The sequence below is a fragment of the Sus scrofa genome, chromosome 9 (assembly GCF_054392235.1).
Source record: "Sus scrofa isolate SSC_HxYL_T2T_F1_AM1 chromosome 9, Sscrofa_HxYL_maternal_Yorkshire_Landrace_v2.0, whole genome shotgun sequence".
In the NCBI taxonomy this organism is placed as follows: domain Eukaryota; kingdom Metazoa; phylum Chordata; class Mammalia; order Artiodactyla; family Suidae; genus Sus; species Sus scrofa.
The window spans coordinates 53,569,561-53,595,205 of NC_139391.1; the positions used below are offsets into that span (position 1 = coordinate 53,569,561).

Below are 25,645 nucleotides of genomic sequence, written 5' to 3' on the forward strand. Positions count from 1 at the left end.
TATCCCTACAGCCATGGCACACACAGGAACCCCCCTCCCCAAGCCTCTCCTTTTCAGCCAAACACACTTCCTCCACCCAAAAGAGAAAGGAAAAAACCCTTTTGTTTCATGAAGGGCCATCCAATGTAGAAGCGGGCATCTTACACTTTGTATCAACAATCCTTTCTATTTTTTTCTTTTTTACAGTATTTACTACCCATTTGACAAGTATTTATTAAGCACGAACCAGGCCTGCGCTCGGCACTGGGGAAACAACCAGGAACCAGACAAGTGTCCTTGCCCCATAGGGCTGTATTCAGTCACAGAGTCCAGACCTGGGCCTGGGACCCTGTTTAGAATGCAATAAGACAATGACCTCTTGGTCCCTGCACACTGGGTATCTCAATGTTAATGGCCACCTTTACATAGATGCAAAAAGGCAATGGGATAGTATCTGCTTAACAACAGAGTTCTCGGAGGCATAAACACTTTCAAATCTCAGTTCTGTGTCCTCTTGGGCAAGTTAATTAATCTCTGTCTCATTTTTTAAATATTTAAGATAATGCCATCTACCCTGCAGGATTATGTAAAACACTTAGTACACTGTCTGACTATGGAGACGTCCAGTAGATGGAGCCAGCTATTATCCCTGAGAACCAGGGTTTCCTAGCCCAGCGAGCGGATGATTCTGGCCAGTTGACATTGCCTCGTGTTCCAAGACAGTGGTTGCTAAACTTGGCTGTGTTTAAGAATTGCCGTGGGAGCTTCTTAAAAATACAGATTTCTAGGAGTTCCCAATGAGGCTCAGCAGATTAAGAACCACACTAGTCCCTGTGAGGATGGGGGTTGGAGGCCTGGCCCCACTCAGTGGCTTAAGAATCTGGCGTTGCCTCAAGCTGAAGCTTAGGTCACAGATGCAGCTTGAATCTGGCATTGTTGTGGCTGTGGCGCAGGCTGGCCAATTTGACCCCGAGCCCAGGAACTTCCATATGCCACAGGTATAGCCATAAAAAAGAAGAAAAAAAGTACCGATTTCCAAGCCCTACCTTAAACCTACTGAACCAGAAACTCCAGGGTTGGGGCCTGGGAGTTTGCACTTTTAGAAGTCTCTACTTTTCAGTCTGTGCCTCTTAAATCCAGCCCTTGCTTCTATTTTCCAAACTCCCCTTAGGGGAGCGGGAGGTGCAGGCTCTGTGAACCCTAGTCTGCACCCCCTCCCAGCCCTTCTTCTCCCCTCCCTTGCTGAGCATCCCCAGGCTGCGGTGGGTCCCTTCTGAGAGAGGCAACTGCTCATAAAGCTCCCGATGAAAGGCGAGATGGACAGGAGAGGTCACAGTTCACACAAGCTGGGCTGCCTTCTTTTCATTTACAAGTGGCAGTCACCTCATTAAACCCAGGCCCCTCACCCCACAGCCCACCCCACACACACCCATGCATGCCTGCAGCTCCTCCCTTCAGCCCTGGGGTGGCAACACAGACAGTTGTTGGGGGTCTGTGGTCCAGGGGCAGACAGGTGACCTTCCAGAGGTGCCACCCATATGCTGTTTGGCAAGTCCAGCCCCCAAACTAGCCCAATGCCTGGGGTAGAGAATGTGCTCAAAAAAAAGTTTGTTAGACTCGGGCGTTTATAAATGCAGCAAACTGCAGTTTGAAAAGCTAGCACATCTGTCCTTGGCAATCAGCACTGATGCCTTCAGGCAGGGTCCTAGAAGGAGGTGGGCGTGGAGAAAGGAGGTCACCCCAGCAATGCCGGAGATTTGTTGGGCACCCTGGGCTGACTGTTCACCTCTCTGATCCACAGTTCCCTCCTTTATAAAAGGAGGGTCCCTGGGATGATCCAATGAGGTAGGTGGCATGAGAGATCCTAGTTTAGCAACTGGCACCTTGTAGATTTTCAGTAAGCCTTCCCTCCCCGAGCCCATGGAGGGTGAAGTCTGCCAGGAATACACAGCACAAAGGAGGCTGGGTGACAAGCAGGAGCATCAGACCACCCCCACCCTGGCCCACCAAGGACCCAGAGCAGAGGATGGGGAAGGAGGGTCTTCAGCCAGGCCCTCCAGAGGGAAGGCACGTAGGCTCCAGTGAGTGACAGGTGAGTGGAGGGAGCAGGGTGAGGCCCCGCCCCCGTAGGGTGAGGGGTCACAGTTTGAGGGTCTTCTGAGGAAGAGTGGAAACTGCCTAGGGGCTTTAATGGGTGATGACTTGGCTATATTTGCCCCCTCCTTCTTTTTAGTCTTCAAGCCCATCTTTTTTTTTTTTTTTTTTTTTTTTTTGTCTTTTTTGGGGCCGCACCTGAGACATGTGGAAGTCCCCAGGCTAGGGATCAAATCAGAGCTGCAGCTGCTGGCCTACATCACAGCCACAGCAATGCCAGATCCAAGCCACGTCTGTGACCTACACCACAGCTCACAGTAATGCCGGATCCTCGACCCACTGAGCGAGGCCAGGAGTTGAACCAGACCCTCCTGGATACTAGTTGGACTTATTTCCACTGAGCCACAACAGGAACTCCCTCAAGCCCATCTTTAAAGTCAGAGTTCAGCAGCCTCCCCATGAAGATGCACAGAAGCCCCCTCCTCCTCCCCTCCCTCCGTCCCTCCCCTCCTCTTCACAACAGAGCTGGGACACAAAGAGACCTGGGGACTCAGTATAGGGTCGATGCCATCCTTTGGGTGGTGGAGCCTCAGCATTTCCACACAGAAGGGACTTGGGGAGTCAGCCACTCTGGAAGGGAGGGCAGGGGGCTGGACTGGAACTGTTGTTAGCCCGTCAGGCACCTTGGCACTTAGATTGTTTGGGTGAGGGGAGCAGGTAGATTATCAGGGGCTGAGCCCACCCCACACTGCTCCCCAACAGTGGGGCAGCCTCCACATGCCTGGAAGGAGAGCCTGTTCCTGCCTGGTCTCCACGAGGGACATCCTGGGGACAAGCGAGGCCACTGGGTGTGTCTGTGCCTCTCCTGCTGGAAGGGGGTGCAGAGAGGATGAAGCTGGAGCTGCTGCTCCAAGGAAAGAAGGGACATTCACACAGAGAAAGACAATCAAGACAGAGAAGATGGGGGGAGGGGGAGAGGAAGGTCTAAACCAGAAGGAGAAGGTTCTAGATAGGGAAGAGCAGAGACGGGCTGACCGGGGTGGGGGACAAGACAGAGAGACAGGGGCAGAGTGTGAGGGGGCAGAGAGAGACCAACGCAAAAACTACAATAGTGGCCATGAAGCAGGTGATGGGCAGCCAGTCACATTTGGGAGCCTGACTTTGTTACAAGAATTCTCAGCCTCAGCCCAGGGTCAGGACCCAGGAGGGAGCCTGTCGGTAGGTGCCTTCCTCTTTCACTTTCCCACTGGAACCCTAGAGGTAGCTGCAAGCCTCCCCATCCTCTCTGCAGCCAGAGAACCCCGAGGATGGGCCAGCTGGCTCTCTGGTCTATGAGGGGCCCACCCAGCCAGCCTTGGGCCAGTGGGGGAGGCTGTGGGGCATCAGGAACCCACCCCCAGTAAGTACAAGAAGGACCCTGAGAAGCACCACTCGAACAGACCCTCCCAGGCTCCTCCAGGCCCTCATGGGACACAGCAGGGCTGAGAGGGGACCTTGAACCCAAGGACAGGGCATCTCTGGGAGTTTGAGACTGACGCCGAGGCCTTAACAGTAACAGGTAGCTCAGAAACTATCCTCAGGTCACAGTGGAGCCCAGTCGCAGGGCTCAGGCCTCCTGGTCCCCACAGCTCAGACCCACCCCTGCCCCCCACCCTTGGCTTCCCACTGTCACCCTCAGGCTCCCTCACCCGGGGGTCACCTATTCCCTCTCCAGCCTGAGCTCTGCCCTCCAGGTACAGCAAACCACATGCAGACTCACCTGCAAACCCCTCCCCCCTGCCACTTTCCTCAGGAACGCCCTCCCCTTCCCTCCACCTGGCACCCCAACCCTTCAGGCTGCACCTGCACTCCCTGGGGGTCTCATAATACCCTGTGGAGTCTAAAATGTGCACTGGAGGAGGGGGCTGCAACTGCGAGTGCGTCGCCTCGGCCCGACATAGGGCTGGGGTGTCAGGCACAGTCAGGATCAGAACCAGTTACTCCTAATCGGCTCCCACTTCATTTTTTCCTTTCCAACTAGAGAGCCTTTGGTTCTTGTGTCTCCTGCTCCCTATGCTTCTGTCTAATTTCAGACTCTGATGACAGGAAGAGGAGTTGGAGTTGTCTATGACTCGTGGGACCCTCCTGGATTCTCCGTGGCCTTCCCAGGACCCTGAGTTCCTGAGCACCAGGAAGGTGCTAGGTCCACCCTGGCCTTCACCCCTTTCCAGGGACTACAGGGTTGGAGATGCTTCCTCCACTCTTGGAACCCTAGATCCTAGCCTGGAGCCTGCTCTGGCTGATTTTGGGACTGGCCAGAAGGAGGGTGCAGATGTGAGAACCCAACGGTGACGGGGCATCTTTTCTTTGGAAAATACTGAGACAGAGGCAGCAGAGCAGTGTAGCTGCAAGTTTCCTGCAGAGACTGTGGCCACATACCGCTAATAAGCCAGGACATTGGAGGGAAGCTATCCCCCGCTGTCACCCCCTCCCTCCCCAAACCTACTGCTGCAGTTACCTGGCCTCGTGATTTTGGGGTGAACTGGACTGGGGCCCAGGGCCTAGAACTTTGGTCCCCAGAACATCCTCGCCAGACAGAAACACAAGCCCAGTAAGGTCTCTGCTCACGTAGGAGGATTTGGGGGCTGGGAGGAGGTGTTTTCTGCTTCTCTCTGGTTGGGACCCAGCTCCCTCAGAGGCTCGGCTTCCTCCCAGGACTGGTCCACATGGGGATCTGCTGGTCACCCGGGGTGTCCCACTGGTTCACATGCTTCCCAACCTCAGCCTCCGGCACTTGGCAGGCTGGTTGGCATCACCCAGCAGAGAGCCCAGAGGAGGCCAGGTGGGCAGCCCCAGACCAAGGCCAAGACAGTGACTGTCACCTGCTTCACCTTGAAGCTCGTCACCATCTGCATCCCCCAGAGAACAAGCTCTCCAGAGAAGCTGAGAGCCTGGCCCTGAGTGGGCACCGAGGTGACCGGCTGGCCAGAGGGGACACCGTGTGCAAAGTCCAGGTGTGGAGAGGCAGGTCAGGGACAGAGTCCCTGACAGGAGGCTGTCCAGGGCCAGCGCTGGTCAGGGACACACAAAGGTGGCTGTGTCCCCATCTGCACTGCCCCCACCTCGGGCCCCGGACCTTGCTCTTCCAGTCCTGTCTCCCAGGTGTCCTGAGCTGCTTGGCCTTGTCAGCCACTGTTGAGATAGGACATGGCACTGACAGCTCTTATCACAGCCCCTGAGGCTTATTCATCCTAGGGAGGTGAGGACAGCTTGATTCCCTGACCCAGACACAGGGCCGCTCACCCTATGGGGTGTGGGGCCGCCACAAATTCCACCCCCCGCACCCAAAACGTGGGCATGGGAGACAAAGCTGCTGGTGTTCCTCACACCCCAGGCTCTTCCCTCTGTGCTCCTTCCTGCTCTGCCTCCCCTTCCCCTCTCCCTGAACCAAACAGCAGAACTGCTGGCAGCTAAATTGACCAGGGATGAGTGAAGCTGGGTGCTGAGAACCTGCTTGGGGGATGAGAGGGAAAACCAGCGTTGTTTTTTGTTTGTTTGTTTTGTTTTGTTTTGTTTTGTTTTGTCTTTTTAGGGCCACAACTGCAGCATATGAAGGTTCCCAGGCTAGAGGTCAAATCAGAGCTATAGCCACTGTCCTACACCACAGCCACAGCAATGCCAGATCCTAGCCACACCTGCAACCTACCCCACAGCTCATAGCAATGCTGGATCCTTAACCCACTGAGAAAAATCAGGGATCAAATATGCATCCTCAGGGATACTAGTAAGATTTGTTTCCACTGAACCATGATGGGAACTCCCAGAAAGCCAGTTTCTAAAAGAGCAACCTCAACCCTCCCCACTGATTCTGGGACAGTGAAAGGGCTGGATGCCAGATTGCAGGGGTTCTCTTAGCCCTGGTCTCTCGGACTTCTGGCCTTCCAATCAGGAACCCAAGAGTCCTGGCTTCATGTCATCACCTTTAAACCATCACACACTCCTTGAGGAAGCCAAGGCTCTCTGGGGCCACCCGTGAGGCTGTTCTCTCCCTGGAATCAGCCCACTTCCAGGCTGGGATCTTGGCTGGGGGTTCTGCCATGTCCTCCCTCCCAAGATGGCCTCCAGCTCCACCTTTGGTGGACCATCCAGTTTGGGGAACAACTGCATTCCCACCTTGTTGTCACGGCCATCTCCTGAGCTACCTGGGACTCTACTGCTCCATCATTGCCTGGCAACTCCTGTGTCCAGATGGGGACTCTAGGCTTTCTCAAAGTGGGGAGGACCCAACACCCCCTTCCTTTCCTACTTCTCCCCCAAACTGTAGTCAGGATATCGTAGTTAGGGCTATTCCTCATCCCCTGGGGACACCAGAAAAACATGCCCAAGAAACCTGCCTCCTCTCCAGAAAAGTTGGTGGAAATCAAAGACTGGACTGCACAAGAGCGTGATGGATAAGAATGTGCGTGCAATTCCCAGCCCCCTCACTTCTGAACTGCCGGCTGCTGGGCAATTTGCTAAACTCCATTTCCTGGTCTCTGAAACACCTACTTTGTGGTACTGTTGTGAGGATTTAATGAGATCGCCCAGATGAAACCCAGAGCCCAGTGTATACTGTAAGTGCTCCATAAAAGCTGTTGCTCTGATTCTCCTGCTCGGCAATGGAGGCTGTGATCACTCACTATCCAGGGTGTGAGATCCATACCTCCCAGCCCAGGTGCTAGGCAGAAGGGTAAGGACCCCGTGTGTCCCAGCCCTTCTGGGAGGCTCAACCTCCAACGACAGGCGAGCCTCCTAAGTTAGAGCCAAAAATTGCGTTATCACACTGTCCTTCTCCAAGACACTGAAGGTTCTTAGGCCAGAACCTCATGGGGTCCAGGCAAGGGGGATGGTGCTATTTCTTCTTCCAGATCAGTAATCTCAGCATAATCAGACTCAGGGTCCTGCAAGTAGAAGGGATCTCAGAGATGGTCTTGGCTAGAGCCTGGGGTCTTAGCATTGCCCCACCCTACCCATTTTACAGGTGAGAACACTGAGGCCTAGATAGACTGTGACCCAGCTAGCTCTCAGCAGAATAAAAAGAAGACACAGCTGACTCATCATTTTGAGCTGCTCTTTCCTCTCTTCTCAGGGCGGGGTCCATCCATTTGGGTCCTGGGAGGACTGGAAGAGGACCCTGGAAGTCCTCTGATGGAGGCTCTCCCTTGCTCTTCACCTGCGGAAATGCGGGTGAAGAGCAAGGGCTCCAAAGTGAGACAGACCTGGGTCAAAACCTGGTTATGCTGTGTGGCCAGATGTGACCTCAGGCATCGTGGCCACTCTGGGCTGCTTGGGCCTCACCCACAACTGCAGTTAAGAGCAACAGCAGATTCCTCACAAAGTTATTACTGGGGGGCTTTAAATAAGCCAGTACACGCAAGAGGGGCCACATGGGTAGCAGGTGTGGATGTTACCCTCAGTGTCGCTGTGGGGGCTCGGGGAACTCTGAGTATGGGGAGGAAGGTAATGGTCAGACTTGGATGTGACCATGGGCCCTCTGCCTGCTTTCTTTCCCTCTTGGCTTTTCTTTTCGAGGCCAGAGAAGTAGGGGGACAGGGGAAATCTGGTTTATAACTCCAGGGGGGGAAAAAAAAAGCAGGGAAAAATTCTGTAACTTTAGACAGGAAAAAGGCCAGACTCCCCAGCTGGGCCAGGATGAGCTGGCAGGCTTTCAGGCCTGGCTCTAGAAGGCCTTGGGGAGTGCGTGTGTGTGACTCTGGCCACGGAAGGGGAGCCACTGTCTCTCTCCGTCTGTCTGTCTTTCTGTCCTCTATCTCTCTCCCTATTCTCCCATCTTTCCCCATCCCCCATACCGCTGAGGATGGGAACCTCTGGAGAGGTGCTCCTTGTCGGGAATGTGGCTGGAGGAGCCTGGCACCCTGAGGCTTCTCCCAGCCTGGGATTCCTGACTCTGCCGTGAAAAGTTTCTTCTCTGACTCTCAGACTGGGTGCCTCCTGTGTGAAACGGTGGCCACCTGCCCCTTAGAATCCATGACAAAGGATGTACATGGAGCACCCCAGGGGCTCCTTGCCCAGCTCCCCTTGTCCCCAGCAACCCCACTCACCCACTCCCTCACTCCACCTCCAGGAGGCTGTGTGAGCAGGCAATGGGAGCCACATTTGGGACAGAGGCTGGAGGTATGGGACATGGAACCCAGAGTAGCCCAGGAGCTTGGGTGGAGACCTGGCCTCGGAGAATGGAGACATGAAAGGGGTGGTGAACACAAGCTGGCGTCTGTCTCCCGGAGGAAGCCTGACTGGGAGAGGAGACGGCCTCCAGCACAGTCCCCCCGCCCCCCCCCCCCCAGGCGCTCACCTCCTGCTCCCTCCCTGCCCCTGCAGCTCACATCAAAGTGGGCACCCCTTCCCCTAGCTTGCTTCCTGAATGGGTCCAGGTCATCACTCCTGGCTCCTTGAAGCTGCTGATGGACAGGCAGTAATAGCTCCCAGAGTGTTGAAAGCCTAGCTTGGGGGTAGCAAAGCCGCCTGGGTCAGAGGGGGCTCCCTGTGGCCCTGCTCCAGCAACCTATCCTCGCAGCCCCTCCTCCCCTGGGAGTCTGGTGTGTCTTGGGAAAAGGTGGTTCAGAGCCCACAGGTGCAGGTGGGAAGTGTGGGAGAGATGAGGGTCTGAGGAATCCTAAATCTGTGTCAGAAGGGCTGTGGGCAAGGGTGGGGGGTGGGGGAGGTGAGACTGGCCCTGGGGGAATGGAGGAGAAGGGAAGGGCAGCAGCCATGCACCCGCGTCACGTGCCTAAAATGGATCATTGCAGCACAGGCTTCCAAAGCCGCTGTCTTTAATTCCCCCATTACATCTTAAACAACATTTCACTGACCTGGTTTGTTTTTTATTTTTTATTTTTTGTCAAAATCATACATAACCATCAGTCAGTGCTTCTGATCAAGAAGGAGACAGTGATTTTTTACTACACTGAGCCAAAATAAAAGCAGCCAAAAGCTGCTTGACATTTCAGCCAAGCTGTGCAAGCTCATGGTGGGTAAATGCCTATTTCTATTAGGCATTAGGCTTTTTTTTTTAATTGGTGAAAAATTGAAAGCAGCGATGCCATAAATGAATGGCCCCTGCAGAACTGAGAGATAAAACCCGCTGTCTCTAGGGGACCCCAGAGGCAGAGGTGGCCCTTCAAGCCCGTGCAGTCAGGAAGCACCTGGGTGAAGAGTAGCAACTCTCCTCCCCTGTGGGTTTCGGGAATTCAGAACCGAATTCAGAAACGGATTGGAGAGGCCAGTGAGTCAGAGCAGAAGGTATTTATTCCTGAAAGGAAGGTAGGTCTTGCACTTCTCACCTCTGCTGCCCCTGGTGTGCCAGGGAGGGTGCTGCAGGCAGTGTGAAGGCAGGCTGGCGCCCTAATGCAGGCCTGGGATTCTAACCGAAGGCTCCATTTTGCTATCCCACCTAAGAGGTTCTCTTATCTGAATGTAGCCTTTTGACAGCTGAGAACAGCTTGATTGTACTTTCCACATTTCTATAATGAACTTGTACTACTTTTATAACTGTTTATGAGTCAAAGTCTATTTTGAATACATGCAGGAGGCCTAAACTGTGACCTCCCCCCACTACCTCGCTCTCCACCTGAGAACAGAAAATTCCATGTTTAAGCTAACTGAAATCATAAAGGATAGAGATTTACAATGCTGGTGTAGCCAGTCTCAGGGGTATCAGGAGGTTAGAGAAAGCAAGATGCCTGTAGAGGGTACTTGATACTTCATTAAAGCCTGTTACCACTTTGAGCCCAAAGAGGGATGATAAATATAGGGGACTGCTGCCATCTGGTGGCAAAATAAGAAACTTCAATTATTTCCCATTTTGTTTCATTTACATTATGCTATAATAAAACTAAATTTTACCCTATGAAATTATTAATGTTTGACCCAGTATGACCTTTAAAAATGGAAGTTTATTAGTTCCATTGGAGAAAAAATAATATTTTCAACAAATGGTCCTGGAAACACTGGTTATCCACATGCAAAGTTGGGCATGTTAATACAACATACTCAGAATTAATTTAAAATGGATCACTGGGAGTTCCCGTCGTGCCTCAGTGGTTAACAAATCCAACTAGGAACCATGAGGTTGCGGGTTCGATCCCTGGCCTTGCTCAGTGGGTTAAGGATCCGGCGTTGCCGTGAGCTGTGGTGTAGGTCACAGATGCGGCTCAGATTCCGGTTGCTGTGGCTGTGGTGTAGGCCAGCAGCTACACCTCCGATTCGACCCCTAGGCTGGGAACCTCCATATGCCGATGGAGCGGTCCAAGAAATGGCAAAAAGACAAAATAAAATAAAATTAAATTAAATTAAATAGATCACTGGCCCAAAATATAAGTTAAAACTAGAAAACTATTAGGAAAAATAAGAAACATCCATGACTTTGGACTAAGCAGTTTTCTTATATATGACATCAAAAGCACAACCCAAAAAAGTAAACATAAACTGAACAATAAAATTAAAAAATTTTGTGTTGCAAATGTTATAATTTAAAAAGTGTACAGACAACCCACAGAAGGACAGAAAATATCTGTAAACAATACATATGGTTAAGAAACTATCATCCACAATGTATAAAGAACTCTTACACTTTAATAATAAAAAGACAACCCAACTTAAAAATGGGAAAAGGATTTAAAGACATTTCTTCAAACAAATGGTTAATAAGCACTGAAAATATGTTCAATATCATGGGTCAGCAATGACATGCAAATCAAAACCACAATGTGAAACCACTTCAGATCCAATAGGATGCCCAGAGTCAGAAAGATACGTAATAAAAAGTGTTTCATAAATTAAATAAAGAAATAAATAAATGCATTCTGGATGTGGCAGGTTGCAGATGTGGCTCAGATCCTGCGTTGCCGTGGCTATGGTGTAGGCCGGCAGCTGAAGCTCCGATTTGACCCCTAGTCTAGGAACTTCCATATGCTGTGAGTATGGCCCTAAAAAAGACAAAAAGACAAAAATAAATAACAAGTGTTGGTGAGAAACCAGAACGTCATACATAGTTGCTGGCGTATAAAATGGTGCAGCCACTTCAGAAAACAGTCTGGTAGTTCTACAAAGTGTTGAGGAGAGTTAACATTTGACCCAGCAATTTCACTCTTAGTTATGTGCTCAAGAGAAATGAAAATCCACACAAACACTTATACATGAATGTTTATAGCAGCATGATTCATAATAGCCTACTATGATGTAGGCCTCCTCCCCAGACAACAGCCCTGAAGGTGTCAAGAGTGGGAATGAGTTGGGGGAGGGTGTTAAAGAGAGGTTATGAACAGTGTGGGGGTCCTGTTGTGTGTGGACACACTGATGTGGGCTGGAAGGCACGGATACCTGAGTACTTGGGACATGTTTATGGTCAGTGTCCATACACAGCATGTGAAAATCCCCAGGAAAGAAGAGCTTCACCCTACTGTGTATTCATTCCAGGTTAAAAACCCCATTCTCTTGAGTTTCTATTGTGGTTCAGCGGGTTAAAAACCTGACTAGTAGCCACGAGGATGTGGTTTTGATCCCTGGTCTGGCTCAGTGGGTTAAGGATGCTGCGCTGCTGCAAGCTGCAGTGTAGGTCACAGATGCAGCTCAGCTCTTGTGTTGCTGTTGCTGTGGCTGTGGTGTAGGCCAACAGCTGTAGCTCTGTCTCCACCCCTAGCCTGGGGTGTAGCCCTAAAAATAAATAAAAATGAAATGAAATAAAAATCCCATTCTCACCATGTGGATCGTAGCAGACAAGAGTGTGCTAAGCAGGGTGTGAGAGAGGAAGTGAACAGAAATATCTCAAAGACACTTGTTTTAAGGCCACAGCCAATGGAGGCACATATTCAGCCAGCCACCAAGGCTAGTCACTCTCTAGGAGTCAGGAAGGTGAGGAGGGGACATGGAGCTATGACTAAGGGAAGCAGGGTGCAGAAAAGAAGCAATGTTGTCTAGTAAGGAACTTGTCTGGCTCTTGTCCATGGCTCCTGGGAAGAAGCCTCAAAATCCTTGGCGTTTCCCAATGAGAGGAGTGTCCTTAATACTCCCAATGGGCCCTGATAGTTTTTGCTGACCCCAGTTGTTTCAAGGTGGAGGCTGTCCACATCAAAAGCCCAACCACACGACGAGAGGACTGGGGTTCTGAGATGGAAGGGGAGCTGGAGTGACTTCAGTGACCAGGGGCTGTGATCTAATCAACCGTGCCTACCTGATGAAACCGCAGTAAACACCAGATGCAGAAGCTTATGGGACGTTCCTGGTTAGCAATGCAGAGTTCCATGTGCTAGGATGGTGGTGGGTCTTGACTCCCCAAGGAGAGGACATGGTAGCTTCACGTTTGGGACACTCCCAGGTCTCTCCCCATAAGTCTCTTCTTTTGGCTGGTCTTGACTGACACCTCTTTAATACTGTAATAAGATAGTTATTAGAGCATTTTCCCAGGTTCTGAGGATCACTCTAGAAGACTATGGAGCCTGAACGGAAGTAGGAATCCCTGAATTCGTAGCTATTTGGGGACAGGGTTCAGGACATGCCACCCTCAAATCTAGCACCTTGAATATTTTAATTTTTTTTTGTTGTTGTTGTTGTCTTTTTAGGGCCACACCCGTGGCACATAGAGGTTCCCAGGCTAAGGGTCGAGACCCGTGGCATATGGAGGTTCCCAGGCTAAGGGTCGAATCAGAGCTCTAGCTGCCGGCCTACACCACAGCCACAGCAACGCCAGATCTAGCCAGCGTCTGCGACCTACACCACAGTTCACGGCAAAGCTGGATCTTCGACCCACTGAGCAAAGCCCGGGATCGAACGTGCATCCTCATGGATACTAGTCAGATTTATCTACAAGAATATGACAAAGAGTGCTCCCACCTTGAATATTTTAAGTTTAAGCAGTTTGAGAAAACAGCAGAAGCCGGAAACCCACTTTGACCTCCTCCCCCCTTGCCCTTCCTCCCTAAACTGGTCATAAACCCTCACGTGAGATGCCTCCCCAACCCCTGCCAATACCTGGAGGAAAGGTGCATCCTTATCCCCAAAGACTAAAAGTCACCAAGAAGAAACCTAACAAACAGGCCTCGCTGTTTCCCCCAGTTTACTGCAATCACCTCCTAACCCTCAGCCTGTCCTACCCCCGCCATCCACCCCCTGCCCCTTGCCACGAAGGTCCACTTTTCATCAAACCTAGCATAAAAATGCAGGTCTGCTCCTTGCGGTCTTCATGTCCTTATAGAAACTCTTATATCACGTAAAACTTACATCAAATAAACGTGTCAGCTTTTCTCCTGTTACTCTGTCAGTTCAACCTTTAGACTCAGCCAGAGACCCTAAGCAGCGGTGGAAAGTTCATTCGGCCTCTTCACTGGTGAGTGGTGTGGGTGGCCTGGGCACCCGCGAGCTCCCGGCTGGTATCTGAAGAGGAGCCTTGTGCAGGACTGTGCCCTTAACTTGGAAAGTGTGGCCAGCCTAATTCCAGGTGGTCAGCGTGGCAAGCACTTCCCACTGGGGCGGAAGTGTCTGCACCCACCGCATGTGCTCTGCCCGAGCACAGACAGAAGGCCGTGTCTATATACCCCGCCGGGCACTCTGGCTAAAAGTCGTCTAGAGAGCCAAAGGCAGCCGACGGAGAAAACACGAGGGAGTGTCCTGCAGTGTCTCTGTCGTGGTTGTAACAGCCCGCTACTGCCCTGGGCCCAGGAACCTAGAATCGTCTCCACACGCCCATGGGGTCTGGTTCTGGGGGAACTAGCAGGTTGCCTCTGACCCCCACTTCTAACCCGCCCTGCCCCTCCACCTTCCCATTCTAACCCACCACGGCTGAAGAGTGGGGAGGCTGAAGCTGGTGCCCAGAAAGAGGCAGAGGACTAAAGAGCTAAGTGCATTTTCAGAGAAGGGCTTTGAGAGGGAAAGAGGGGAGACCAGGAGACTAACTGGATTTGGGGACAGGTGTAGAGGAGAGTTGAGAGGGACACTCAGGACAAGGGTGGCACCATTTAACTAAGGCAGGAACAGCAGATAAAGACCAGGTCTGGAGAGAAAACTGAGCAGTGTGGGCATGACAAGGGGCTGAGTGGGAATCCCAAAGGGCGATGTTTACAGGCATCAGCACACAGGCAGAGAAGCGCGGTTTGTAAGAAAAGGAGCAGCAACTCCCATCGTGGCTCAGCGGAAATGAATCTGACTAGCATCCATGAGGACGCAGGTTCAATCCCTGACCTCGCTCAGTGGGTTAGGGATCCGGCGTTGCCACGAGCTGTAGTGTAGGTCACAGACTTGGTTCAGATCTGGTGTTGCTGTGGCTGTGGCCAGCAGCTGTAGCTCCAATCTGACCCCTAGCCTGGGAATCTCCACATGCCGCAAGTGTGGCACTAAAAAGCAGGAAAAAAAAAAAAAAAAAAAAAGGAAAAAAGAAAAAAGACAAAGAAGCAGCCAACATGTTCAGGCCTTATGTATCACAGTTACCTCACCTGTGCTTCTAAAGTTAAATCCATTATGCACGTAACAGGTTTTGTGGACAGAGGGAAGGGGGTTAGGAAGTTGTGTTAACAATACAGAGAGCACAGAACAGCTGTCCTTGGGGATTCTCTGCAGCTGTGCTGTCACTCCGGCTTTTCTCACCTCAGACACATGAGGTGTGTCTGTTTGCAAGACTGTATGTACTGTCTCAAGAAACAAGATGGGAGCAAGCTGGACAACCAAGCAGAGCAGCCCAAGGGCTCAGCAGGGATCTTCCACCTGAGGCCCAAGAACAGGCTTGCTTCTGAAACAAAGGAGATTCAAAAAACAGCAGCACCCTCACAACCACGCATTTACAGACCAACCAAGGTCATCCCCTGGTCTAGAAAGGACAGAGGCTGCATGGAGCGAACGGCCAACCAATCACCCAGAACTTTTAAGATGGCACTTCTCCCCAAACTTCCACACAAGTTTTTAAACACCCATTTGCAAACAGGTAGCCTGCAGACCAAATCTAACCAGAAAATATGATTTGCTTTGGCTGCCCAAGTGTTGTGTTTTGTTTTGTTGGGCCATGCCCATGGCATGCAGAAACTCCCCAAGCCAGGGATCCAACCCGTGCCACAGCAGACCCAAGCCACAGCAATGACAATGCTGGATCCTTAACCCCCTGTACCATAAGAGAACTCCAAGTGTTTTTTAAAAATTTTGATTTAGTTAGCAATACGATATAAGATTTCACATAAATATCTGGGTTTCCCAACCTCTGAAAAAAGTTAGAAAAATCTGTTCCCACAAAGCAACACTCAGCTGGAGCTAAAAACTGTCCTCTCAACCTGGGGGCACTCCCCACAGCAGCCTTACACCTGCCTGCTGCACTTGCTACCTGCCAGCCATTTACATCTGCTTTCCTTGCTCACCAAACAACCCTTTCACGGACTCCACAATCACGAGCACAGAATGGTTCCCAGGCTGAGGCTGGAGAGAATGCTTGCAGTCTACCAAATCGGAGGCTAAACCAAGCAGAAAGCCTGTACCAACAGACCCCACAGCTCCCCGAGGACAGCAGCCAGATGCTTCTGAACCTCTCTAGGAGCTAGATAACCACTAGGTTCTTTTCAACCCCAGGAACCTTGCCAAGAGACCAAGAGCTTTATTGTTGAATGAAAACAGTTTCTGATCAGAGATTCTGTGCTTCAGATCTCCTGGTCCTGGGTGCTCTTCCACTTTGAGGCAGGGAGACTGCCTGATGACTTTTCCGGAGTGTGGTCAAAGTGTTAGCAAACAGATGCTAGTCTCCAGTAAAAGCCCCGAAGCAGCTGTTTCTCTAACTCATCACACCCGGCTCTTCTGGAGTCTGTCCCAGGTGAGAAGTTAGCAGAGTCAAACAGAGTGAAGAATTCAGGGCAAACTGGCTATCTTCACTGTGGTCCTGGGTGTGAGGCTTCCTCATCCCCATTTTGATCGTGACTCGGCATCTTTAAGCCCAGACGACGCAGGGAATGGACAAAGTATCGAGGAGGCTTGCAGACCAAGTTGAGTTCCTCCTTCCTGGACTGCAGGGCAGGCAGGATGAGCTGGCGGGCATGCAGGTGCAGGGGGATGTGGCGGGCCTTGGACTGTGGCAGCCCTAGCTTCTTCAGGACACCAACAGACAGCTTCTGCACAGGGGAAAGCGCTCGTGAGAGCAAGGCCAACGGCCCCTCCTTGACCGCAATGCAAGGGCAGAAAACCTACACTAATGGGCACCAGCAAACCCACTGGGAACACAGTGATGGACAGCCTGCTTCGAGGCCACTTCCAGGAAGGGTTCAGAACACATGTAAGAAAACACCCACCACACCTGGAAGCTCTCCTTGGCCAGTTCTCTGGCCTTCCAAGAGAATGGGCTGTAACAGTGAAAAGTTTCCACTGAGGCTCTTGAGCAGTAGTGTGAAAGTCTATTCTGAGCCTTCTTTTTTTTTTTTTTTTTTTGCTTTTTTTAGGGCTGCACCCGTGGCATATGGAAATTCCCAGGCTAGAGATCGAATTGGATCTACAGTTGCCAGTCTACACCACGGCCACAACAATGTGGGATCTGAGCCACATCTGCAAGCTACACCATAGCTCATGGCAATGCTGGAGGTTTAACCCACTGAGCAAGGTGAGGGAAGGAACTTGCATCCTCATGGATACTAGTTGGATTCGTTTCCACTGCACCATGAAGGGAACTCCTTGCTCTGAGCCTTTTCAAGGTCTTCGCCATCCCCCCTGCCCCCAGCCTCCTAACAAAATGTGAGGCTAAACAATGAAATGGAGATATTTTGCCAGTAGATCCTGCAGCTCCATGAGGACAGAGGCTAACTGCTTCTGAATTTCTCTATAAGCTAGATAACTAGCACAGTACCGTGTCTAAAACTATCGACACATCTTTGCTGTGCATGACTCACTTCAGGGTTTTAACAAGGAGAAAGAGTAAGTTCTCCCCTTTATTCTGCTGCACATTGGGTCAACCCAACATTACCTGAGGGGCCAGCCTGTTCCAGTCTGAGTACTTATGATCACCGAGGATTGGGCAATCCAATCCAAAAGACAGGTGAACTCGAAGCTGATGTTTTATTCCTTAAAAAAAGAGAGAGGAAACTCGTGAGTAGCTATAGAGACGATACCACTGGCAGCATCTGCTTCTAATGGTATTAAATCAAAGCACAATAAAACTGGCAAAGCCCCAACCATGGTAAAGTACAAAGAATAATATACCAAACTATGAGCTATTAGGAAATAAACGCTGTGCAAATACTTAAGCCTCTAAGTAGCCCTCCCCTTCGCAGTTCCCTCTTTCCACCACAGATAACCATTACTCATCAACTTGGTGTCTATTATTGCCATGCTTTTACTATATAACACTAAAGAGTATTACTCTGCACACTTATTGTGGCAAAACATACATAAAATTTACCATTTTAACCCCCTTGTAAGTGTATATAGCTCAGTGGCATTGGGAACATTCACGTGTTGTGCCATCAACCGCTACATCTACAGAACTCCATCACCCCAAACTGAAATTCTGTACCCAGTAAACAATAACTCCCCATTCCCTCCTCCTCCAGCCCCGATAATCACTACTCCACTCTATGAATCTGACTATTCATATACATGGAATTACACAATATTTTGCCTTTTGTGTTCTGCTTCTTTCATTTAGCACTTCTTTAAGATGTATCCAGGTTGCAGTATGGGTCAGAATTTCCTTCCTAAGGCTGAATAATATTTCATTGCATGAAGCACTGCATTTGGTTTATCCATTCATCTGCTGATGGACATTTGTGTTGTTTTCACCTTTTGGCTATTGTGAATACTGCTGCTATGGACATTGGTGTACAGGTACCTTTGTAAATCCATTTTCAGTTCTTTTGTATATATACAGGGAGCAGAACTGCTGGGTCATGTGGTAACTTTATGCTTCGTTTATCGAGGAACGAATTTGCAAATTTTTTTTTTTTTTTTTTTTTTTGCCTTTTCTAGGGCCGCTTCTGCAGCATGTGGAGGTTCCCAGGGTAGGGGTCGAATCGGAGCTGTAGCCACTGGCCGACACCAGAGCCACAGCAACACGGGATCTGAGCCAAGTCTGCGACCTACACCGAAGCTCACGGCAATGCCGGATCCTTAACCCACTGAGCAAGGCCAGGGATCGAACCCGCCACCTCATGGTTCCTAGTCGGATTCGTTAACCACTGAGCCATGATGGGAACTCCGAATTTGCAAATTTTTAAATAAAGGTAAGCAAACTGTTTCTTTTCTTTTCTTTTTTTTTTTTTGGCTTTTTTTTGGCTATTTCTTTGGGCCGCTCCCGCGGCATATGGAGGTACCCAGGCTAGGGGTCCAATTGGAGCTGTAGCCACTGGCCTACGCCAGAGCCACAGCAACGCAGGATCTGAGCCGCATCTGCAACCTACACCACAGCTCACGGCAATGCTGGATCCTTAACCCACTGAGCAAGGGCAGGGAGCTGGGCAGGGACTGAACCCGCAACCTCATGGTTCCTAGTCAGATTCGTTAACCACTGTGCCACCACGGGAACTCCCAGCAAACTGTTTCTATCCTTCTGCTACCAATCGTTTCTAACAATCATCTCAGCCTCAGATCAGCATCAGAAACACACTCTCAAGCATCAGCTGCAACCCCAGAGCCCCAACAATCCCAGGTGGTAGAAGGAAGGGCAGAGCCCAGCACGAGGCCCTGGGTGAAGCTCAGCATCCTAGGGCTTTGTCACCCAGAGCAGCACGGTGGCAAACCTCACCAGTAACAGGCTGGAGCTCCAAGAGAGCAGAGGAGAGGGTACTGCTTAGCACCTGGTACTGAGTTACGGCCAGATGTGCGTTCCGGCTGGTCCGTACTCTCACCATCTTCCCATTGTCCATGCGGTAGCTCGGGCATAGCGTCATCTGGAGCCAGAAAAATCAAGATGTGATTTCAAAGGCAGAGCAGGAAACCCATCCCTCCAAAGGCCGCTCACCCACCTTGTGGTGCTGCTGCTGGCCCTGCACCTCCTTCTCGATGATGGGGATGTCCACGACTCCTGCTGAGGGCACCGGGACGCGCACAGTAATAGCCCTGGAGGGACACACAGACCCTTGCTTTAGCCACAAAGGTGAGTGACATGTTCCTCTGAGTTGGCTACTTAGAGGTTTTAACACTGTACCTTCTGCACCACTTCGGTCATTTCTTAAGACTGGAGGACCCCAAATGATCTCCTGGTGTAGTGCCTAGCCTGAGAGCTTGAAACTGTTCTTAGAAACCTATTTGTTTTTCACTACTAAAGTAATAGATGTTGATTGTAAAGTACTTGGGGAAAAAAACGGAAAAACAAAAAAATACATAAATTAATAACATGGTCTCTCATCCAGTCTTTAAAAAAATGAGTATGTATGGTTTAAAATAAAATTAGGGTAATATGAAACAAGCTATAATGGAACAAATAAAAATCATTAAAAAAATTAAAAACAATGAAACTAGGGTAATATGGTTTTGCATACTGTTTTTGTTTTTTAAATAATAAAAGATGGTAAGTTCAAGCTGCATATGAAGTAAATGAATAAACAAATGAATGACCTGAATGAAAAATTCACAAGCCCACTTCTGCTCTATTTGCCAAGTAGGTAAAACTGGAGTGAATGTGCTCAAAAAAGTCACAACCCCAGCTCAGTAACTCCTCCCAATTCACTCCTGTTGGAGCTCTCCCTCATCACACCACAGACTGTTTCATCAGCCCTTATGTTATGCCTCTTCCAGGCCAATCAGCTCTCCTGAGTTCTAACACAGAATCACTAGCTAAGGGGTCAAAAGCCCACTCAGAATAACATTTCATACCCTGGACAGCCCACTGAAGGTGGGTAGCAGTTTAGGCTGCTAGCTGATCTGCTTTCTCATATTCACACTGAGTTGTAACTACTGGATGACCCTTTTTGACGGCATAACACTACCACTCAAAAATGTTCAATCAGTAAATATTGACTGAATATAAATAGGCACTAATCTAGGCACTAGTTCTATACGGATGAGTAAAACAAAAATCCCTGCCCTCTCTCAAAAATCAAACTTATAATTATCATAAGGGAAACCATGGGTAGAGGGATGAATTAGGTGGATGGGAGGAGTTACCGTCATGGCTCAGTGGAAATGAATCTGACTAGCATCTATGAGGACGAGGGTTTGATCCCTGGCCTTGTTCAGTGGGTTAAGGATCTGGCATTGCCAGGAGCTGTGGTGTAGGTCCCAGACGTGGCTTATATCTGGAATTGCTGTGGCTGTGGTGTAGTCCAGCAGCTACAGCTCCAATTGGACCCCTAGTCTGGGAACCTCCATATGCCATGGGTGTGGCCCTGAAAAGCAAAAAAAAAAAAAAAAAAATTGATACAAATCTTAATTCATTACCATGGAACGATCCCCAAACAAAATGTTAAATAGAAAAAGAAAGTACAATATATGATATATGTACATATACTGTGTTTAGATACACATGGATACAGTCACCATGTATGTACCAGATGCGTATATAAATATGTTGAGTAAGCTTCAGAGGAATAAAAACCAAACTATCCCAAGGGAAGGAACCAGAATAGAATGAGCAGATTCTCCAGAAGTCTTTGGCCTTAGCTTTGTTGTTTGACATTGTGCCACAAGAATGAAATCATGTATTACCAGCATGATTAATAAGGAGTCACTATGCTACTAGACTCTAATATTCTAAGCACTAAATCTGTTCATATGCCCACAGGTCCTAGCACACTGCCTTCTATTACTAGGAGTGCCTGCTATGTGAAGGGATGGATAGGTGAAAGGCATGCCTTCATTTACACCACCTCAACCGCTATCCGTGGGCTTCATACCAGTACTTCTTTGCCACCTGACGGGTTCTAAACAACTCTTGGACTTGATGTGCCACTTCTTTTTCCCAAGCCAACACCATTACGCCTGTAGTTTCCTTGTCTAGACGATGGCAGAGATGCAGGGGCTCTGCCTTGTGGCCATGAAGAATCTTTGCCAGGATGGGTAATACATCACTGATGCAGAGCTGGACCCCAGGGCCACCTAAGAAGGAAAAAGCCAGAGATGTGAGTGGCCAGGAAAAGAGCCCACCAAAGACTTCTACTTGGGAAAATAGCCCTTTTTGGATTAATGATGATTTCTAGAACCTTATTACTAAGGTTTTGCTCCAGGGTCTAACAACATGTCAGTATGCCCAGGGAACTTGCTAGAAAGGAATCTCAGGCCCCCAAACCAGAGTAATAAATCAAAATCAGCATTTTAATAAAACACCCAAGTGATTCATGTGCACATTAAATTTTAAGAAACACTGTCCCAGAGCATGTGGCTTTCTCTTCAGACATATATATATATATTTAATCTACTTATGTACTCAGAAGAAAATTAGCAACCAAAAATGAGGAGGTCTGATATTTCACTACACAAATAAAGGCTTGAAATTTGCCAAGTAAACTCTAGTGAGAAATGCAAGACCATGAGGCCTTTCTGAGGCATTACAGAAGAGCTAAGAGAATGGGCTTTGAGGGGAGATATTCTTGGGTTCATTCTGTGTTCCCTCCTAACTAGCCATTGACCTTGGACAGATTACTTAATCTTTCCAACTTTGAATTTTCTCATCTATAAAATATAAGTATCTAATTATTTCACAGAGTTCCCTGGTGCCTGGCAGGGAGGCATGCGTTGTCACTGCTGTGTGGTTCTAGTTACCACTGAGGTATGGGTTTGATTCCTGACCCAGGAACTTCTACATACTGCATATGTGGCTAAAAAAAATTAGAATAAAAAACAGCTATCTCATGGGAAATGGAAAGGCAAGAAGCTATTCTGAGGGTCAAGAGAGGGGGGAAAAAAAAAACACACAAAGTACTTGGCAATATTTGATTTAATTCCTTATCTTCATGTACAACCTTCTCCATACCGCCCCCTGAGCATTTGTTCTTCTAGCCTGGAGTGAGTCAGGAAAGATGGATTTAAAAAAAAAAAATTGCACTTGTGAAAAGGATTTTGCTAGGGGAAAACATGTTTTTGGCATTTTTCTATATCAGTCTTTCCTGACTCACTCCAGCTGTCTCTAACAACTACACAGAACCTTTATTCAAAATCATTACGTGTCCATTAAGTTCTAGACACCCTGGGGTTTTGTTAGGTATACATCAACACACAAATTATGTCCTCTTTCCCAGTTTTGATGGAAACTAACTTGAAGGCAAGAACCACACAGCCTTTGTACTTTTTCTATAGCAATCCCCACTGGAGGTCTGCAGACAGCAAATTCTATAAATCACTGCTAATTGCCAGAAGTCTGGAAGGTGGGGACTGTCTTATTTATCTCTGTGTCCTGGGTAGTGCCTTACATAGACAGTACCCCGCAAAAATTTGATTATTTTGAAAGAGAGACTTCAGAGAGCCCCGGAAGTAAAATCAGTAGAGTTGCCCCTACTTAGAGCAGAAATCAGCAGCAGGGCCCCCCCTTCCTTTCCCACGTGCTCCTTACCATGCACAGGGAGACCATAAGGCTTATTGATGACCAGCAGGTCCTTGTCCTGGTGGACAATTCCTCGGCTCAGCGCCTTAGCAAGCACATTGGGGTGGACTCGCTGCAGCTGCTCTGTGAACCGCACTAGTTCTCGTACTCTCCGCTGAACAGGGTTCGTGGGCACCTACAGGGAGAGAAGGAGCGACGGGAAACGCCTGGTGGGAAGGACCTTCAATAAGTATAAGAATTTGGGAAGGGAATGCCTATACTTGTGCCTTAGTCTCGTGCTTTCCCCGAGTAATCTGAAAGCAGGGGTGTCTTCCTTGTACCCATGAAGAGCTTCGGGCCGAAGTCCGCAGGAACCAATGATCCAATGCACAAGAAGCTACAGTACACTACTGCCTTCTCCCCTTCGCTTTCTTCCCATTCGTCCACCACTGTCCTCGACTTTTACGTGAGACCTGTCCGAAGACCTCCCTCCCGGCCTGGGAAACCAGTGAGCGCACTGCCTCTTGGGAGTCGTGATCCTTCTGGACTCACCGGCCCCTTCGCCTTTTGTTTCTCTTTCTGGGCTCGGAGCCTCTCTGCCAGTTGCTGGGCATCCATGGGCCTAGAGGCGGCAGCAGCGGAGCAAAGTCGCTTTGAGACGAAAGTGAAGAGACTCCCCAGACACTGTCCGGAACTCCGGACCCAGAAACCTGGCACACAGCAACTGGGCACCGCCATCTTGCCGAGAAGGGAGGGCCAGCTAAAACCCAGGGCAGAAGAGGGACCAGAGCGAGGCGGGAGTGGGTGTGTCTTAAGGTCACGTGGGGCGGGCGGGGGCGGGATTCTGGCCGAGTCACGTGGGGGCGGTACGCGCTAAGTGCGGCTGCGCCGGCCGGTAGCTGCAGCTGGAGCGGTGGCGTTTGGAGGAGACGCGGTGAGTGTGTGGGGAAGCCGAGCTGGGGTTTGTAACTACCGGTACTTTAACGCCTTGACGTTTCTACGTCCCAAGAGCTTACCTTCTCGGAGGTGCCTGTGTTGGGAAACCGTTTCTCCCTTTGGGAGACGAGCCCACTGAAAACCACCTCCCCGCCCCCGCGCCCTGCAGAAACGATGCCCCATAAACGCTCGCTCCAGAGCAGTCTTGGGCGCCCACCTTGACCCTCCTGGCAACCAGGTCCCAGCTGTTCGGCCAGTCCCCGGACGTCGGGTCCCCGTTGCTTTCCGCTCGACCTTCGGAGACGCGGGATCTGAAGCCTTTCCACCCCTCACCTCCTGACTCCCAACCTCTTTGTTTCGCGTTGTAACTAGTCCTCTCCAAGGGTGATGGGGAGCCCTTCCGTTATCCAGGTCCCATGTTTCCTTCCTAGGGAGCACCCTGAATTTCTCCTGCCTTCTTGAAGAATTCATTTCTTGGATTGCGTCTTCTCACCCCCACCCTCTTCCTACTCCTTCCCAAGGGAAGACAAAGTACAGAGCACGAACCTTCTCTTCTCTTTTCTGCTTCCTTCATTTTTCCCCTCCGTGGTTTGCAACCGCTCCAGACCCTCTCTCCTCTTACAAGGTGCAGTGTTTGGAGTCCCATGCCCAAACTGCTAGCGACTTCACTAAGTCAAGACCGTCTGACTTCATTAAGGGGTGGCAGGGAAAAGGAACCATCTGGTTGGGATGGTAATGTTAAAAACACCTTGGGACATACCTGCCATTTGTTAAGAAGAAAGCTGACGCCGAGCGCAGAAGGGATGTCAAAAAATTAATGGATCTGTGCTGACGATAGAGGAAACAGTTTTTGACTCCTTAGAAAGAAGGCTGCCTGAGAAGTTAGAGGAGGTCATGGAATTAGTTTTACCTCCTACTCCTATAATAGGGTTTGGCTGAAGGGAGCCATATTGAGCATGAAACAAAGTTGGACAGATAAGTGGAGCCAGCCAACTTGAGGAAGAATTTGAACTAGAAGTGATTAAGTAGGGAGGAGTCTTTGAAGCTTCTGGAGTAGGAGAGAGACTCCTTGAAAGAGGAATTTTCAGATTGAAAATGTGAGGAATTTGATAGCAGGGCAATCAGCTAGGATGCTGCAGTCTAGGCTGTCGGTAGTAAGGCTTTGCTTCCTTCAGTGGTCTTTTTCCCTACACTGTACTATTCTTTGAGATTGAATTTGAGTTGAATAGATCAAGATGTACCATTGGCAGCTGCAGTTGAACTGTGAGTCCCTTAAGGACTTACTCATTTTTTCATCCCCACATCTGGTACAGAGTAAACTCACAAATCTTCCTTAGCTGGCTAAAGTGCATCGTAGGCATGCATTAGTTGTATCTGAACATTTTGAATTGTCTAATTTTTGTCCATTTTTGACCCGAAGAATGGAGGTAGGACTACATGTGTTTACAAAGGGGATGGGGGAGAAGACCTGTGTATGTTTCTGTAGTAAGAGATGTGATTAGGGTATAAATGTGAGGAATTCCAAAGGGAATTGGGAAACGTTCCTCTCTCCAACTGTTTTTCCAACAGCAGATTCTCAGGAAAGATGGATTTATAGAAGTCGAGAATTACTACCTTTTACTAATATGCCCCAGACTTTAACTTAACAGTTGCCCATCACATGTTATGTAGGTACATGAAGCCTCCTTTCCAAAGACTCTGAAACTTGGACATGAGGACTTGAATTAATGTAAATTACAAACTTGGACATGATAACTTTAATGGGTTTGTGTGGAGGCTGGGAGAACCTATTTCTACCTTAACCTGTCCTTAATGGTGTTCATGAAGTGATTCCTGTTCCTGTAGAATTGGCCTTCGGTGGCAGGAAATAAAATGAAGAGCCAACTCAGATGTCATTGCTGGTGACACAGAGCTGTGTTCTTGGGTTTCAAGTTAACCTGGGGCATATACTATAGTGCCTAGGAATAAAAACACTGGTCACTTTTCTTCTGAAGGAAGTTTTAGGTTTTCCATGTTGAAACTTTGTAAGAGAAATTTGGTGAATTCAAAGTTTTTGTTTGCATAGTATCACAGTACAGCTTTAGCCAATATAGATGCAGAAGTTTCTGTTTCCTTAATGTTTATCCTATGAGTCTAGGCAGTTGTTGATTGGAAATCAAGTTGCTCTCAGTACACAAAAATTTATGGAAACATATA

The 25,645-nt window shown here is 49.3% G+C and overlaps 3 protein-coding genes across 10 annotated transcripts in view; 2 read left to right on the forward strand and 1 right to left on the reverse strand.

Annotated features, from left to right (window-relative positions):
• Positions 1–25,645, forward strand: part of ST3GAL4 (ST3 beta-galactoside alpha-2,3-sialyltransferase 4) — a 1,054,305-nt gene that overhangs the window by 855,941 nt on the left and 172,719 nt on the right. The gene's annotated exons all lie outside the window — the stretch shown is intronic.
• RPUSD4 (RNA pseudouridine synthase D4) lies at positions 9,985–23,321 on the reverse strand. Of its 7 annotated transcripts, none has more exons than XR_014814286.1 (9): positions 23,066–23,281; positions 22,544–22,709; positions 20,892–21,093; positions 19,023–19,116; positions 18,803–18,947; positions 17,027–17,124; positions 15,444–16,184; positions 12,281–12,479; positions 9,985–11,763 (listed from the first exon to the last, which is right to left on the reverse strand). XR_014814286.1 is itself a non-coding variant. In NM_001244957.1 (7 exon segments), coding segments are annotated over 7 exon segments (1,131 nt in total). In that variant the 5' UTR covers positions 23,252–23,321; the 3' UTR covers positions 15,663–15,944.
• FAM118B (family with sequence similarity 118 member B) overlaps positions 23,415–25,645 on the forward strand; it is a 48,724-nt gene continuing 46,493 nt past the window's right edge. For both annotated transcript variants that reach the window (XM_003130065.6, XM_005667489.4), the window contains exon 1: positions 23,415–23,447. The gene's annotated coding sequence lies outside the window, so the exon portion shown is untranslated. The remainder of the gene's footprint in view (positions 23,448–25,645) is intronic.